We start from the raw sequence: 17,505 nt of genomic DNA, 5'->3' as shown, positions 1-17,505 counted from the left end.
TTCAGAACATGATACCTAGCCAAATTTTGTCACAAGCCAGAAATGTATATAGAGGTAAATCACAAAAAACGAAAATCTTGTGCTGCAGTTTTGGCTTGTAAAATATGTCTTATTCATTTTGGCAACACAAAATCTTTCTCAAATATCATAAATACATATACCTAACATCTGAAACAAATATTGGTGCCTTAGTATACTCATATGTGAATTTAGATCATGAAATGTAGCAAATTTCTTAAAAAACGATTCAACTGAAGTGATTTGCCCCAGCACAATGAAGCACACACTTATTAAATTTAGCTAAAAGCTTATGTATCATACATTAAAAAAATGTCACAACCTTCTATGTAATCAAAGGTACAAAAGAAGTAACACACCGTGGCCAAAAGTGGCTTAAAATCTAGCAAAATATTACCATGCACCCCAAAACTGGAATAAGGCAAAAATGGACAAGATTAAAATAGATGCAGTAAAGGCCCAAATTGGTATAAAATATGATAAATATTTATTAAAGTAGCAAATTGTTTCACAGCATGTGTCATTTATACCCCCCCCCCCCCCCCCCACACACACACACACACACAAACACACACAAAAGACCAAAACAAATTTGAAAAAAAAGGTAATACAGACATTATTTAAGCTTTACCGTTAAAATGGCAGTGTGGCATCTCGATAATCAAACATCTTGATAAAGAAACAAAAGTGGCAAATTTTACATGGTGACATGGTGCGTAATTACTCATCAATATCACTTTCATCTGTGTCATCATCCCATGCACCTCTTTCTTCTGTTTCCTTTGAAACATTTCCACAGTTCTGGCAGTGACATAAATCAGTACAAGACATTTTTGCAGACATACATGAACATCTTTCTGTTTCACATTTGCTTGTCTTGCAACCACAGTGGACTACCTGCAGCACACTATCTGGGGCAGGATTTCTAGTCATCCATCTTACTGTTAACTCCCCATCCTCAATGTACCATCCATTGCCAATGGGTGAAGGGGCACACATCATACCAGTCAGGGAATGTCGCATTACTGCTGCTTGGTAGTTTGCCCTTTTGCAGTGTTGGTGGAGGGCATCACTTGTTGGGGGAATGGACAGTTCTGGCAAAGCTGACGATGCCATACAGAATGCTTTGTATCTTGCATCGTTCACGTCTTTGGCAGATGCCTGTCCATACAGGTGGCACACATATTTGCTCAGTGTTTTGAACGTAGACTGGTCAAGGTTAAAACTGCTGCCCAGATTTGAGAACGCAGTCAGGTATTCGTCTTTCTGACAAGCAAGAGAAAATGTCTTCCTTTTGCCCTTGCCATGAAAGGCACTGGTCGAGTCACAACCTGTGAAGGTATGGATGCCAATGAGTGCAGAACAAACACTGTTGCCAAGAGCTGCTGCCACCTTAGCCACGTCTATGATCCTCGTTCTGTTGCCTACTCCCGTGAAAAAATACAAGCTACACTGTAAAGCTCTTTGAAGACTTACAGCAATCACTGCCACATCAGTGTCAGGGCTTTTGATGACAACAGTTTGATGTTCTTGTGCAGCATGCTGTGCATGTAAAAACACCCTAGTGTCACATTCCTCATGGTCACATGTCAGTTCGTGAACAGCACTGACAGTTTGTGAACCCTCTTTCACAGTAACACAGTGACACAGTTCTCCATGTGCTATGTACAAGCTGAAGTCCCTGCCCAAAATGGTGAGATCAGCATCTCGCCATGCAACAAAGAGGAATTCTGCCAGTGCTGCTTTGTTGGTCCCATTAGATAGAAACTTTTTCCACTGTGTGGGTGCCTTCTGATCCCGTCCATAGATCTGCACCTGTTGTGTACCACCCTCAGCTCTCCGTGACCGCTCTAGGTTTTTAATACTGATTTCTGGATACTGGTCAATGACAAAGTCTATCCTTGTACACTTGTGCTGCAGAGCTATCTTGACCACGTACTGGAGTAAGTTGTCAGCCAACTCTCCAAAGGTAGCTGGTTTGGAATGCATGGCTTGAATGACTGCCATGCCATCGAAGAGAATAGCTCCATCTGACGGAACTTGCTGAACTAAGCAGTCTTTGTCTTTGTTCTCCAATATATTCATCAAGGCAGATTTGTCTGTTTTAGCAAGTGACCCATCAGTACTGGCTAAGGGATATGAAACCGTTCCCAAGGAGTAGGACAGAATTTGCCTCAGGTCTACCTTTCTACTTTGACCAATAATGAGTAGCCTGGAGAAAAGTTTCTTGTCTGCACGCAGAATGACATCTTTGGCTGCTGCAGATTTTGTCTTTGTTTTTGCCTGGTCACTAAAGGTCTTCAGTTTTTGAGCCTTGATGGGGGCAAAAATGTCGACTGATTTTGTTAACAGTCTTTGGTCAATAAAGACTTTGACAGCTTCTTCCCCCCTTTCTGGTGCTGCAAGCAAATCCTTCTTGACCCCTTCAGATGCTACTGTCCCTGAGCTAAGACAAACAATGCCATCTTGGTGTAAGTCAAATGGGTTCAGCATGGAATCAATGGTGGAACTTATTCTGGTCACAGCTTCTTCATCGGCATGAATCCGTGAGCGGTCTAGATCTTTTCGCCTTCGTGTTTCTGGGGATTTTCCAGACATTGACTCACATTGTCTAGCTATGGCAGCTCGTTCATGTTGTGACAATATCCAGCGAGACACTGCAGCCCTATTTAGAGTTATTCCTGTCCAGCCACCCTTTGTCTTTGAATCTCTGTTGCATGTTTGCTCAATAGCCTGGTCACAAGCAATGGAGGCAAATCCATGGGCACTTTGACGTTGAACAGTCCACTGACCTTTCACACTGAGGTCTTTGTGACAAGAAGGGTGTGTTATAGGCAAGTTGACCATTTCCATCCAGTATGTAGGCAAATACCTAGCATAGTTTACACGATCATAAGCAAAAAACCATGCCATCATCAAGCGCACTGTTGACAGGTGAAGCTGCCAGTCTGATTCTCGTGTAGCTCTCACAAACAGAAGGAGTATTTGCACCATGTCAATGTAAGAACTCCAGAAAGCAAACGTTGGGTTTTCGGCAGTTCTCTTTTCCACAAAGAGAGCATACTTTGAACACATTTGGTCAAATTTCTGGTTTGCACACAAAACATCCACTGTTCTGTCTGGGAATGTGTCTTTGATTTCACTGATGACAGCCATGCACTCATCTCTCCCCGCTGGTGTCAAAGAGTCTAAGAATGTGCTGAATCTGGCACGTTGCAGGCTCTCATACATAAGTTTCTGTGCCCTCATGCTGCGGTTGTAATGATGACCACTGATCACACCATTGATGGAACCTGGGGCAACAACTTCAGACTCAATGAGTATGTCTTGCAGTCCTGCATCACCAAACCTTTTTCCTATAATCCCTAGGAAAGACATGCAAGTATGAAACTCACCAAGTCTAATCACAAGGCGTTTTGTCAATTCCTGGTCCTTCCAGCGGATTTGCTGAGCTTTGGCATATATAGCCTGGTCAAAAACTACCACTACATGGTCCAGTGCTAGCTGATCAGCAATTTCAACACTTCGCTTCAAAATCGTGTTAACTGTTGACATCTCCGTCGGTGAAGCCTCAATGACTGGAAGATAATACAGTGCTGACTTTGGCAGAGTGGCCCCACTTTGGAGCAGTGTATGGAAACCTGTCCAGCTTGGCACTGTGCATGCTTCAGCATCTGTGTACTTTACTGAAACATATGCCAGTTCAGTTTTGGCAGCAGATACAGTGTTCAACCTGTATGTTTCTGCATCCAATGGAACACTTCCATGGTGACTCAAGTTCTGTGGCCCGTGTCTTTTAGACTGTTGGTAGTGTTCTACGGGGTAGCTAGGAGGTGGTTTGAATGATTTAACTGCCTTCTGTAGTGGCTGTCTCTCTGTTCTCGACACAGTTTCAGTGACAGAACTTTGGAGCATAATGCCATTTGTGTGGTGAGTAGTTCCATGACCTGACAGTGTCTCCTCCCCAAAATCAATGTTGTCCCACACCAGTATTGTGGGTGCCTTCTGTGCGAATCCCTTGGGTATTTTGTTTCTACCCTCTAAAAGTTGTAGCTGAGCAAGGCTAGTGTCAAGACTGACAACTGTGTCCCGTGAAGCACAATGTCCTAACCTATTCAGCAGTGACAGAACATTTGATGAACCTGTTAAATGGCGAACAGTTAGACCAAGACACAATGACTTGGGTGTCTGCTTTCGACCTTTAGATGCCAGATACACAATGTCTTGACAAAGAGAGATAACCTTTAGATTCACATCATCAGGAACATCAACATAACAGGCTAGTGTTGGCTCTTCTGTTGCACCTATAATCCAGGCAATGAAGTTGTACAGTTCAACAGGCACAACAGATTTAGCTTCAGATACATTTAAATCCTCTGCTGTGGGAGGCCACGGGCATTTCATACCGGGAGAGTCACTTAGAAGGCGCTTCAATATCAGCCCTGCACTGTAAAGTGTCCTTGTGTTCTCCGTGGTATTCTGACCAGCTGTTGTACTAGCCGTGTGTTCACTGTCACTTTCAGCTTGGCTTTCAGCTTGGCTCACCTCAGTTGACTCGGTAGTTGATGGTGATGTGCCTGATGGCAGAGGTACCCTGTCTGCTAACGATAATGTCTCAACAAAAACCATTTCAGAGACGTTGCGCTGGGGAGGGCAGTGGAAAACCAGCTGGGGGAAATCACGGACCAACCTTCTTTTCAGTTTATCCCTCCTGAAACATAAAGTTAAAGGGAAATATGAGCACATTACACACAGACACACACACACACACACACACACACACACACACACACACACACACACACACCACACACACACACATCAATGATAATCAAATTACTTTAAACATACTCTCATAGCCTTTATGGGGAGAGACTAAATCTATAAATAATAAACTTTTCAGTATGAATATTTTATTATTTTTGTTTCAGTTACCTGTAGCCTGAAGCATCAAGATCTTCGTGCTTCTTAACGGTGTCCACGAACAACTTCCTTAGCTTGTCCATTCTCAGCACCTCTTTGTCAATTATAATCCTTTGACGGATCACTTGGTCACAGAAGAGGTTGTAGCTGTCAGCAAAGGGTTGTCTGAAAACACACACACACACACACACTTAACATGTGCAAAGAGTCATGCTTTCAAAGCTGTATCTTAAGCAAAACTAAATATAAGCTGCATGTTGTTGAATTTTTTTTTACTTTTTAAATGTGAGCAAAATGACAGTACAGTGTAATTACTCACATTTCTTCATCTCTGGTTGCAGTGTGCGTTGCTGTAGACAGTGACAAGAACCTGGTGTACTGTCTGTAACAGGTCCTATGGTACCGGACCTCTATAGCAACACAGTCTTTGTCGTTGATGTGCAGAAGAATGGCAGCATCTTTCTTAATCTCAGCTGCCTTCAGCAACTGGCCTTTAAAAGAAAAATAATTAGAATAAGCTTTATTGGCAAAATCAGAGATTTACAAGTAAAAAAGTGTGTGTGTGTGTGTGTGTCTTGAGTGGGGGGTTGGAGAGGTATTTATGACCCTGTGATTTACGACTCTGTGATGTGAGCTGCTGAACTCCCAGCTAAACATTCCAAGATTCAAGATATCTATTGTCATATGCACAGATAAACAGACAGTCACACTGCACAATGAAAAGCTTATTTTGCTGGTCCCCCTTGCAAATTCACAAAATATAAATATAAATATAAACTTAAGCTAAATAAAGAATCACAGAATATAAAAATTAAACAAGAATAAACTTAAACTATATTGCACACTTACAATAAACTTACTAAAAATGTAAATTCTAAGGATGTTTAATACTAATAAATATAATAAAATAAAATAAGAAACAAAAATAAAGAAATAAGATAAAGTAAATTAAAGTGTGGATCTTACAACAGATCTATAGTGGGCATGAGTAGACAGAAGCAGTATTGCACATTCAGTTCACAGTGAAGATGATAATGGATGATATGACAATGATGATGTATAAAGTGCACTATGCATTCTTCAATTATTGTAGCAGCAGTGGAGGTGACATGAAGTCACAGCAGGGATGTGGGTAGTGGTCACAGTTCAGTCAGTTCAGGGATGAGGGGTGAGGTGTGAAGGTGTGCGGGGGGAGGGGTGGGGGTTGTGATGTGTAAATCAGTCCAGGGGTGTGTGTGTGTGTGTGTGTGGGGGGGGGGGGGGGGAGAGAGAGATTGGGGCTGTGGTGTGAAGGTATATGGGGGGATGGGTGGGGCTTCCTTTTCTAGGCCAGTGGTTCTCAAACTTTTAAATTCCAAGGTCTCCCCTTAACTCTGACAGTGTATAAATGGTCCATTTGGTTATTACAAAGTAACAACACATTCTTTCAATCCTACGCTATGTACTGTAACATTATTACTATAGATTCACACACGTGTGTGTGTGTGTGTGTGTGTGTGTGTGTGTGTGTGTGTGTGTGTGTGTGTGTGTGTGTGTGTGTGTGTGTGTGTGTGTGTGTGTGTGTGTGTGTGTGTGTGTGTGTGTGTGTGTGTGTCACATACCTGCCGACACGGTTTCTGCTTGTGTGAGTTGATCCCTCTGGCGTTTTCCTCCCACACGAGTGTACTTTTCCACTTTTTGACAAATTATACAGATGGCTGGCAGGACGGGGCCGGCAGAAGCAACGGGCAAACCTGAACGAGATCGAAGTTTCTTTCGGGGAGTTTCAGACGTGCCTGCTGACTGACCTGCGGCTGCAGATGGTTCTCCCACCGCCCGTGCGGTCCTTTTCTCGGCATAAAACAATGCAGATTTATCTGTAAAACGTCGGTAGCATTTTGCGTGAAACCCAGCGTCGTCAGTAATAGCGTCAAAATCTACATCCGAGCAATGTTTATAGATTTCTGCCAGATGCTTGTTCTGGTCTTGCAGACAAAGCCACTGTTTTAAATAGTTTCTGTATGTGTCCCACCGTGTCCGAGTGAAGTGCTGGACGTCCTCATTGTTCACAGATGAAAGATGCATATAGCATCTTTTATTTTCCTCTTTACGCACTTTTTTTCTAACTTTTGAGGTCTTTCGTTCCTCTTCACTCTCGGATGTTGTCGTCGCCATAGCAGGTATGTTGTTAGAATAAAGCTGCTACCTGATTGGTCCATGTGACCAAAACCGCGCCACTCCCCACTAGATATCACTGCGCCTCACTGAAAAATAGTACCGGCTTTCAACACCGATTACACAAAATGGGCTAGGTGTCAATTTCCGAACTTTTGGTATCTTACTTACTACCAGTAAATCTATTTTATGAAGTAAAAATGATGTTGTGCCGTTGGTGTGGGAGCGAAACTGAACGATATGAGCCTTGACCACAGGCACTAATACTTGTAAATCCTCAGCCGAAGGGCGTCACGTGGTGATATTGGTCCAAGAACGAACCCAACGACAAGGAAGAGTCGTTCACAGCCACATTTTTAATAAACCACAAAAATGAGTATTGACATTACATACCATTATCAGGAAATGAATAGTTTTCGTCCTCTCTGGTAAGATCTTCCTCTTCAGTTTCCACAACACTTTCTGTGGGAGACTTACCACGTTAAGCTTATAATTGAGTTCAAACCAAACAAAAGGATGGAAAAAAAATATAGACAAAGGAAACAACAAAGATGACAACATACCATTTAATACCTGAGATTTATATAGCGCTTTTCTAAGTACCCAAAGTCGCTTTACATGTTAAAAACCCATCATTCATTCACACCTGGTGGTGGTAAGCTACTTTCATAGCCACAGCTGCCCTGGAGTAGACTGACGGAAGCGTGGCTGCCAATTTGCGCCTACGGCCCCTCCGACCACCACCTATCATTCATTCAACATTCATTCACCGGTGTGAGCGGCACCGGGGGCAAGGGTGAAGTGTCCTGCCCAAGGACACAACGGCATGGTAAGAGGCGGGGAGCGAACCTGAAACCCTCAGGTTTCTGACACGGGCGCTCTACCCACTACGCCATCCTTTTGTTTGGTTTGAATTCAATTATAAGCCGCACAATTTGGACCAATTGTGATTTCATCTAAGTTCTTGCCATGGAACTCTGATAATCGACCTTGCTCGAGTGCCATCAAAACTTTGCTGATTTTTGACAGCTGCAGTGTCTTTTCAGGGAGTCTATAGAACTCGCGATGGATTCTAATATCATGGCCAAGAAAGTTGGCCAGCTGGTCCATCTCTGTGTCTGTCATGTTTAGCACAGTTGAAAGGGTGGCAGCATGTTTTCGTAGTTTCGTGGATGTAAGTGACACAGGACACTTTGCATGACATGCTTTTGCATAGTCTCGTATGCAGTCAGAACCCCGGAAATGGGTCATCGCTGTGGGTCTTGCAAACAGGTAACTGCTGTCTTTGAGAACCCCACAAGTTTCCCTGTACTTAACGAGAAGTTCTACTGCACACACCATTTTTGGAGTCAAGAGAATAGGAACAGGTCTGCCTCGTTTTCTCCTGATGACAATCCTTGAAAAATGTCTGCACAGTTTTTTTTCCACTTCAGAGAGTGCCCAATCAACATCTCCAGGAGGATCAGTTGTGTCTCTTGACAAAAAAGCCAACAGGGGCATGGCTGCTACCTCTCCTTCTCTTCGTCTGTTAAAAAGGATGATCTGTGTCAAACATACTTTTGTCAGGTCTGACCAGGCCTTTGTGGAAGAATTTTCAGATAGCGCACTGCTGCACTCATCATGCATTTGACTGAGAAACTGATGCATTTTTTGAACATCCTCAGTGAAGGGCATAAGTTGTGGTACATTCCACTTTTCTTCGGCTATGTTCCTCAGGGCTGTTGCAGAGATCAACTTGTTCCACTTCTCAAGATGGACATCTTGGAACTGAGTGGCATTCCTTACCAAATCTTCATTGTTGTTTATCAAACCTTGTGCTTTCAAGAGTTTGCTGACTTTAACCAGGGAATTCCCAAGTTTATTTGCCAGTGATGGAATCCAGAATGTGTTAGTGTCACTATCATAGCCACAAGTACATTTGACAGCTTTGACCATCTCCAAGTAGTTCTTAGGATTCACAAAATCCTCCATTTTTTTCAAAGTAGTTACTCTCCTGGCATTATGAATCAGTCTTCTTAATTCCCACATCTTCTCTCTGACACATTGTTGATTTTTTGCTGCCATACCACTTTTGTTCAACAGGTGCTGCCCAACATCTGTGATGACATGGTCATCTTTTGTTATTTCTGTGATTGGATCAGGAATCATGACACTTATTACTCCCCACAGTTGTTTGGATACACTTGAAGGCACAGGCCCAGTATATGTGCACATGGACTGGACACGGTTCTTTCCTGGTTTTCGGGTGACTGATGCAGGTTTGAGGCGACAACTTCGCATGTGTCTCCACAGTACCTTTCTGGTAAACAGTCCTTGGCAATATGCACAGTGCATAAAATAATTTACTTTAGCTTCTTTAGGTGATCGTTTGAATGGCACTATACCTTTCCTGACTCCATAATAGCAGCATTGTGAGCATAGTTCCCTTTATTACGAATATACTCTAGCCGTTTCCTTCTCTCCATGGAACTCGTTGGAAAGCTAAGAGCTGTGGCTACTTCCAATCTGTTTTTGTGTGCACTTTCTAGATGCCTTGCCATCTTGGCATAAGGCTTACTGCAATACAAGCAATAATGTATTTTGTTGTAAACTCTTTTTCCATGTTTTTTGAGGGGAACACAAACAACTACGGTGTCAATTGTTTCCTGACTTGAGCAGAGTTCCTCTGTTCCAGTGACATCAGGTGTTATGCTGTTTATGTCCAAGTCCATGTGGTGTACTGTTGTGCTGTCACAGGCTGGAGGACTTATTGAGCCAAGACATCTGTCTTTCATCTAAAATGTGTGAAACAAAATCAATGTGAGGTTTTTAAAATATCCTAAATCTCCAACGTCCATCTTAACTATACATATAACTTCTTAGAAGTCCTTATAGACAACCAATTAGCATTAAATTAGAGCAGGGGTCACCAACCTTTTTGAAACCAAGAGCTACTTCTTGGGTACTGATTAATGCGAAGGGCTACCAGTTTGATACACATTTAAATAAATTGCCAGAAATAGCCAATTTTCTCAATTTACCTTTAACTCTATGTTATTATTAATAATTAATTATATTTATCTTTGTGGAAACACTGATCATCTTAATGATTTCTCACATTAAATATATATAGAAACAGATAAATATCAATTTGCAACACTTTATTTTTATATTTTCTCTAAGTGCACATTTTTCAAATTGAACATTTTCAAATGATCACTTCTAAGACAGTCTTGTGAAATCACAATATCCCATTTTAACTAGCTAGCCACTAACATTTTTTTTTAGCAAATCATGAATTACTTTGCACCATGTTTGTACAAATAATAACTCATGTAAAATAAAAATAAAAATAAAAATAATTTATGGAACATCATTAATATTTTTTCCTGACTAAGATTAATTTTAGAATTTTGATGACATGTTTTATATAGGTTAAAATCCAATCTGCACTTTGTTAGAATATATAACAAATTGGACCAAGCTATATTTCTAACAAAGACAAATCATTATTTTTTCTAGATTTTCCAGAACAAACATTTTAAAAGACATTCAAAAGACTTTGAAATAAGATTTAAATTTGATTCTACAGATTTTCTAGATTTGCCAGAATATTTTTTTTGAATTTTAATCATAATAAGTTTGAAGAAATATTTCACAAATATTCTTTGTTGAAAAAACAGAAGCTAAAATGAAGAATTAAATTAAAATGTATCTATTATTCTTTACAATATAAATAAAAAAATTACTTGAACATTGATTTAAATTGTCAGGAAAGAAGAGGAAGGAATTCAAAAGGTAAAAAGGTATATGTGTTTAAAAATCCTAAAATCATTTTTAAGGTTGTATTTTTTCTCTAAAATTGTCTTTCTGAAAGTTATAAGAAGCAAAGTAAAAAAATAAATGAATTTATTTAAACAAGTGAAGACCAAGTCTTTAAAGTATTTTCTTGGATTTTCAAATTCTATTTGAGTTTTGTCTCTCTTAGAATTAAAAATGTCGAGCAAAGCGAGACCAGCTTGCTAGTTGTGGGGAGGCGGGCGGACCGACGGCGCCCGCTCCAAGATGGCGGCGAGGAGGCGTGGACGAGCGAGCGGCAAGGCGGGGCGCGCTGGGAGCGACGCCGCAATCAGCATGAGGTGCGTGGAGCGCGCAGCTGTGGACAGTGCGATCACCCTCTCGGACCGTATAAAAGGGCGAGAGACGTGAACATCAAGGGAGGAGACGGAGAAAGACGGCGGACGGGAGGAAACCATTCTCTGCTGCCACGCAAACGACGGCGACGTGCTGCTGAAAAGCAGACGGCGGACGGGAGGAAACCATTCGTGTGCTCACGTGAGAAAAAAAGCAGCTGCTGAAAAGCACGCAAAAGACTCTGTGATTGAAATAATAAAGAAGTCTAAACCGTCTCACGACAATGTCTTCCCTGGATGGTCCTGAGAACCCGCACGACAGTTAGGACTGTCACACTAGTAAATAAATACAATTTAAAAAATAGAGGCAGCTCACTGGTAAGTGCTGCTATTTGAGCTATTTTTAGAACAGGCCAGCGGGCGACTCATCTGGTCCTTACGGGCGACCTGGTGCCCGCGGGCACCGCGTTGGTGACTCCTGAATTAGAGCTACTTTGACTATAAACCAGTCCAAATGACAAAAAAAAAAAGCAACACAAAGTGATTCAAAAGGTTTCTACGTGTCAAAATGTAAACAAACGCCATCGGTGGATCTACACCTGACATCCACTGTAATGATACCAAGTACAGGAGTGTTTTTAGTCGATACTACTATGATTACATCAATATTTTTTGGCATCACAACATTTTCTTTCGTTTAAAAAAAAAATCATATTATGTTTACAAACCCGGGAAATATGTCCCTGGACACATGAGGACTTTGAATATGACCAATGTATGATCCTGTAACTACTTGGTATCGGATGTTTACCCAAATGTGTGGTATCATCCAAAATGAATGTAAAGTATCAAACAGAAGGAAGTGTAGACAGAACATGTTAAAATAGAAAGTGAGCAGATATTAACTGTTTGGGAGCCTGTAAAGGACTGTATATTTACTTTAGGGGGATGCTCTAATTTTCACTATTTACCAAATAAAGATAGTCTAGGAGAGAGTGAGAGGACACCACTTATATAGTTAACCAATTTACTATATACCATATAACATACAATAATCAGACAATAATGAACACATTGATTACACTCATACACTCATCCCCACTCACACGCTACCTCCCCAATGAAACCTCCCGCACTAAACCAATTACACAACACACACACACAGTCCAACCTGGGCCCCTTGGCTGGGCCAGAAGATAGTCTGTTGTGGTCCTGCTGATCGTTGGTGCACGTAGGTGTGGGGGTGGTGAGTTGCAAATGCTGGATACCAAGGGGGCGTTGGAGAGGGGGGACACCTCCCGTTGTAGAGTAGAGAAGGGGGGGGGGGGGGGGGGGGGCTCGGCCGTGCTTCCTCTTAGCTCCCTCACGAGTCTAGTCTGGAGCGAGAGGAGAACCAGCCTCGTCCTGGGTCACCTCTCTGTCGACTAGCCCGTGAGCGCGTGCTACTAACACTCGTACCTCGCGCTGTCCACTTCCCTCGCAGCAAGGTAGCCACGATAGCACACAACTAAACTCTACACTCGCTCTCAAAACAATAAATAGTCCCAGGGGAAAGTGTCTCTTGAATAAACTTAGTCCGAACGTGACTGAACCTGGCGTTCGTGAAGTCACGTTGCAGCCAACAAACACAGGTGCGAGCTGCGGTGAGCTAACTAGCGGTTAGCATGCGCTTCACCTCCTACTGGCAACGTGAAGCGCCCAAAACGTCTTTAAACCTAAACTAGTGCACTGGCACTTAACTGTCACTTATAACAAACTTAAATACAACGCTTAGAGTACTAGTTACTTATCTGATCTGCAACTGTGGTGAACTCGATCTCCGGGTAGTATTACCGACGCTCCGCCGCCTGTCAAATGCCGGAGCTCTTTTAAACACTTTTTTACCTGCCGGCGGAAACGGAAGTGCCCGTAACCATGGCAACCGTAACCGTGGCAACGGTTAAACAACTCTAAAGAAAATACATTTCACCTTCCCAAACAACACATATGAAATGGAAATAAATAATAATAATTAATCCCTCTAACAGAAATGATCTATATATATATATAACTAAAACGGACAATTTACAGAAATATGCAAACCTTCAGAACATTAACAGTAAATGAACAAGTAGATTGATAATACATGTACTACCACTTGTCCTTAATAATGTTGATGAAATAATAGAATGATAAATGACACGATAAGTTACTGCATATGTCAGCAGCTAAATTAGGAAACTATGTTTGCCTATTTACTAATAACATACAAGTTGTCTAGTATGTTTACTATCTTATTAAAGGACAAACTTGCAATAAGAAACCTATGTTTAATGTACCCCAAGATGTTTTGTTAATATAAAGCCAATAATTCAATTTTGTGTGGTCCCCTTTATTTAGAAAAGAATCGAAAAGTACCGAAATAATTTTGGTACCGATACCGGTGCCAAAATATTGTTATCGGTACAACACTAATACATATATTTGTTATTTATTTGTTTCTTTTTTTTCTGAAAATACCATTAATTCTGGCCTTTGAAAAGTTCCGAGGCTGCAGTAGTGTTTCCTTGGCACCGACATCAACAAACTACATTTTTACATCCGATTGGTCAAGTGGAGAATGAATATGTTATGCAAATGAGATAGACACCGATATAAAACATGAGTGCACACACTAACAAGGTTGGACACGACGCACAACTTCAACAGTTGATGAAGTCCTCATCTAAGACAGGTGCAGTATGCCACACTGAAAATGACTGATATGATCGTTTGCACTTAGTATCTGATCTGATCTAATCTGCCATATTGATAACTGAGATGACTTTCAGGTACAGAAACATGGCACCAGAAGGCAACAAAACTGAGGTCATAATTTCCTGTCAACCATATGTTTCCTGTGTTTTACTGAGAATATTCCCTTACTTGATAGGTGTTGTCATCATATGTGGAAACCTCCTCATAATCATGTCTGTCATTTATTTCAAACAGCTTCACACTCCTACTAACTATCTCATTCTCTCTCTGGCTGTGTCGGACTTACTTGTTGGTCTTTTAATCATTCCTCTCACCAGAGAATTCAACATGGATTACTGTATGACCCATGGAGGTTTGGTTTGTATAGCGCAACAATGCATTAGAGTAACACTGACCACAGCTTCTATTCTGAATTTAATGTGTATTTCTATAGACAGATACTACGCAGTGTGTAAACCTCTGGTATATAAAACTACAATCACTGTTAATGTTATTGTGTTCATGATCTTGTTGAGTTGGAGTTTTTCATTTCTGCTTTCCATTGGTTTTGTGATTACAGAAATAAACTATGCAAAATGTGGAGAAAAATGTTACATTGATGTTTTTATTGCGAATGTTTCAGGGCCCATCTTTACTTTTTACCTTCCTGTGATCATAATCCTGTGTATATATATGAAGTAATGGACTTTCTTTCTTGGTTGATCATGTCAAATTCTATGCTCAACCCTTTCATTTATGCTTTCTTTTACAGCTGGTACAGGTCTGCTTTTAAATTAGTAGTATCTGGAAAAATGTCTTTAGGTCATTTTTCACACACCAGACTTGAATAATATGCTGTCAGGATGCGTGAAACCGAATCCCAGAACACAATAAAGACTGTTATAGCTCACTTGCAACACATCTCTTTATTTAACTGTGAATTCAAAGTGCATAATAACTTCAAGTCTGACTCTCTATATTACACATGCTTTAAATTGATGTGTGTGGAGGTTGCCCTCCAGGTGGTTCTTCTGACCACCAATCACCGACATGAGAGCCCGGTTCAGGGTTACAATACAGTTTATTTTGTAATAATGCCCTCAGGTTTCTTTCCAGCAATTGTCTGTTTGTCTCTCTTTTTCTCTCAGTCCGTACTCTCGCTCTCGCTCGTGCTCTTACTCCAGCTCCAACAATGTCTCTCCTCCCGGTTGCTGCTTATACAGAGCGACAGGTGATTAGCTAACAAGGCCCAGGTGGGCCATCTACGCACCTGTCGCTGACTTTGAGGCCAGTCCTGGCACACCCCATTCCGCTGCAGGCCCGCAGGCCACGCACCCCTCCACAATGTGGAATACTTCTATTCAATAATTATTTTTTGTTGCTCCATACACACTCCTGAAAGTAATTATTAGTGTATATAGTACTTTATAGATTTCCTCCAACACCAGTCAAGACCAAAACTGTAAGGAGAACATTAGAAGTGGGCAATACCTACATGCCTGTTATTACCTACATGCCCATTGATACCTCTTTACCTGTTAATACTCACATACCCGTTAATATCTACACGCCCGTTAATACCTCTTTATTGGACACTTGGACGCCGAAATGGAAGGTCGCATCCTCTCGCGCTCCGGCTTGGGGACAAATTCAACTATTCGGATGATCCCACACTCCCTCCTTTTTCTACTGTGGATCAGGGATTTATATTTTAAATCTCCTCGGATACTTTACCCTCTTGAAAATGAGAGTCGAGAACGCGAAATGGACATTCACAGTGACTTTTATCTCATGGACAATACATCAGCGAAACACTTTAGCTTCGGAGCTAACGTGATAGCATCGTGCTTGACTGCACATCGAAACAAAAAAAACATGCCCCTGACTGGAAGGATAGACAGAAAGACAATAATACTACTATTACTTCTACTATCAGGAGACACTGAACTCAACCCTGGACCTGTAACAACACGGTTAATGTTGTCCCGACTGGCGAAGACTAGCAATGCTACTGCTAGCGACGACATTGAAGCTAACTTAGCTATCGGCTCATCTCAACTCAAGCTCACCTGTGCTCCAGCGATCGGGGACTCGACGGAGGACTTCGCCCCGTTCATCGACACGGTCGGCGGCGGCGGTGGAGGACGACCCAGACATCGGTGAAGGCAGCGACCCAGTGGCGGCGAACAGCGCGGCGGCGGCGGTGGAGGGCGACCCAGACATCGGTTATGGCGGCGAACTGCACGAGACGAACAGCGCGGCGGCGGTCAACGAGGTGACTGTGGACATCGACACCCCGGTCTGCAGTGGAGACGGTGTGGCGGGGGTCCACGCGGCCTCTCCCCGGTCCCTGACGGTCGAGGACGCGGCGTCTGGACCCACGGCATACTCAGGATTTAGAGGCGCCTTCATACATCCATTTTATTTGTTTTCTTTGTCTTCAAACGGACAAAACCCCGCCAAAATGTAATCCACCCCCACCCCCGCCCACCCTACCTGGCCTCCCCCTCTCCAACTCCGCCCCTCTCCCTTCACCTGGATGAAGATCAATATGCCTCTCTCTCTCTCTCCCTTCTCTCCCTCCTGCTCTCCAACTTCAACTGCAATAATAACCAACAACTTTTCTGGAGAGTACCACAACACAGCGGACTCTGATGCTCTTTTTGGTTCCAGTGGACTACACATCATCCACCTTAATGTGAACAGCCTCTCTGGAACCAAACTCGACCAAATCAGCGAAATGTTCCTCAACACGAAGGTAAAAATCCTGTGTTTCTCTGAAACCAAATTTGATCAAAGTATTTCTGACTCAGAGATAGAAATAGAAAACTTTTCGGTTATCAGAAAGGACAGGAATAAACACTGTGGGGGCGTTTGTATGTATATTCACCAAGATATTAAATACATAACTTGCACTGATCTTAACCACAATGACCTGGAATTTGTGTGGGCGGAAATCAAATTTAAAGACCCTAAGCCGGTACTAATAGGGACTGTTTATAGACCCCCTAATCAGAGGGATTTCTATGGGGCTCTGGAGGAGTGCTTGGCTGGGACAGACAACGTGGAGAAAATTATAACTGGGGATCAGAACACAGATATTCAACGCAGAGATGCGCCTGTCTTCAGATCCTACAGCAAGTTTTGTAATCTACACGGTCTTTCCCAGCTAATAGCGCTACCTACAAGGGTGTGTGATTCCACCCAATCAACCATAGATCTCATTCTCACTTCAGACCGGCCTAAAATAACAAATAGTGGGGTCATGATCTGTGGTCTTAGCGACCACTACCTAACTTTCTGCACCCGCAAAATAGCTAAACCCAAAGCCAATGGCCACATAACAGCCCAATCCAGATCCCTTAAAAAATACTCCAGTGATAATTTCAATTTAAAATGAGATGAGTGGGACTGGTCCCCTGTGCTCGCGAGCAACCTGGTCGATGTTGCTTGGGATCGCTTCAAAACGGCGTTCCTAAAGATACTAAATGACATGGCTCCCGTGAAAACAGTCAGGATCAAAGCCCGCTCGGAACCATGGATGAATCCGGACCTATTAGCTGCCATAAAAGACAGAGACAGA

At 42.2% G+C, this 17,505-nt stretch overlaps 1 protein-coding gene across 1 annotated transcript; it reads right to left on the bottom strand.

Annotated features, from left to right (window-relative positions):
• Window positions 1-570: 570 nt before the first annotated feature.
• Window positions 571-8,220, bottom strand: LOC133640852 (uncharacterized). The gene is made up of 6 exons (XM_062034534.1): window positions 8,085-8,220; window positions 6,729-6,857; window positions 6,543-6,674; window positions 5,261-5,432; window positions 4,954-5,106; window positions 571-4,729 (listed from the first exon to the last, which is right to left on the bottom strand). Exons 1-6 carry the CDS (start codon window positions 8,218-8,220, stop codon window positions 739-741), a joined length of 4,713 nt encoding a protein of 1,570 aa, XP_061890518.1. The 3' UTR covers window positions 571-738.
• Between the last annotated feature and the right edge of the window lie 9,285 nt (window positions 8,221-17,505).

Source organism: Entelurus aequoreus, linkage group LG23, assembly GCF_033978785.1.
Source record: "Entelurus aequoreus isolate RoL-2023_Sb linkage group LG23, RoL_Eaeq_v1.1, whole genome shotgun sequence".
Lineage (NCBI taxonomy): Eukaryota > Metazoa > Chordata > Actinopteri > Syngnathiformes > Syngnathidae > Entelurus > Entelurus aequoreus.
The sequence above is the reverse complement of the archived record's forward strand: the minus strand, read 5'-3'. Positions and strand labels throughout refer to the sequence as shown.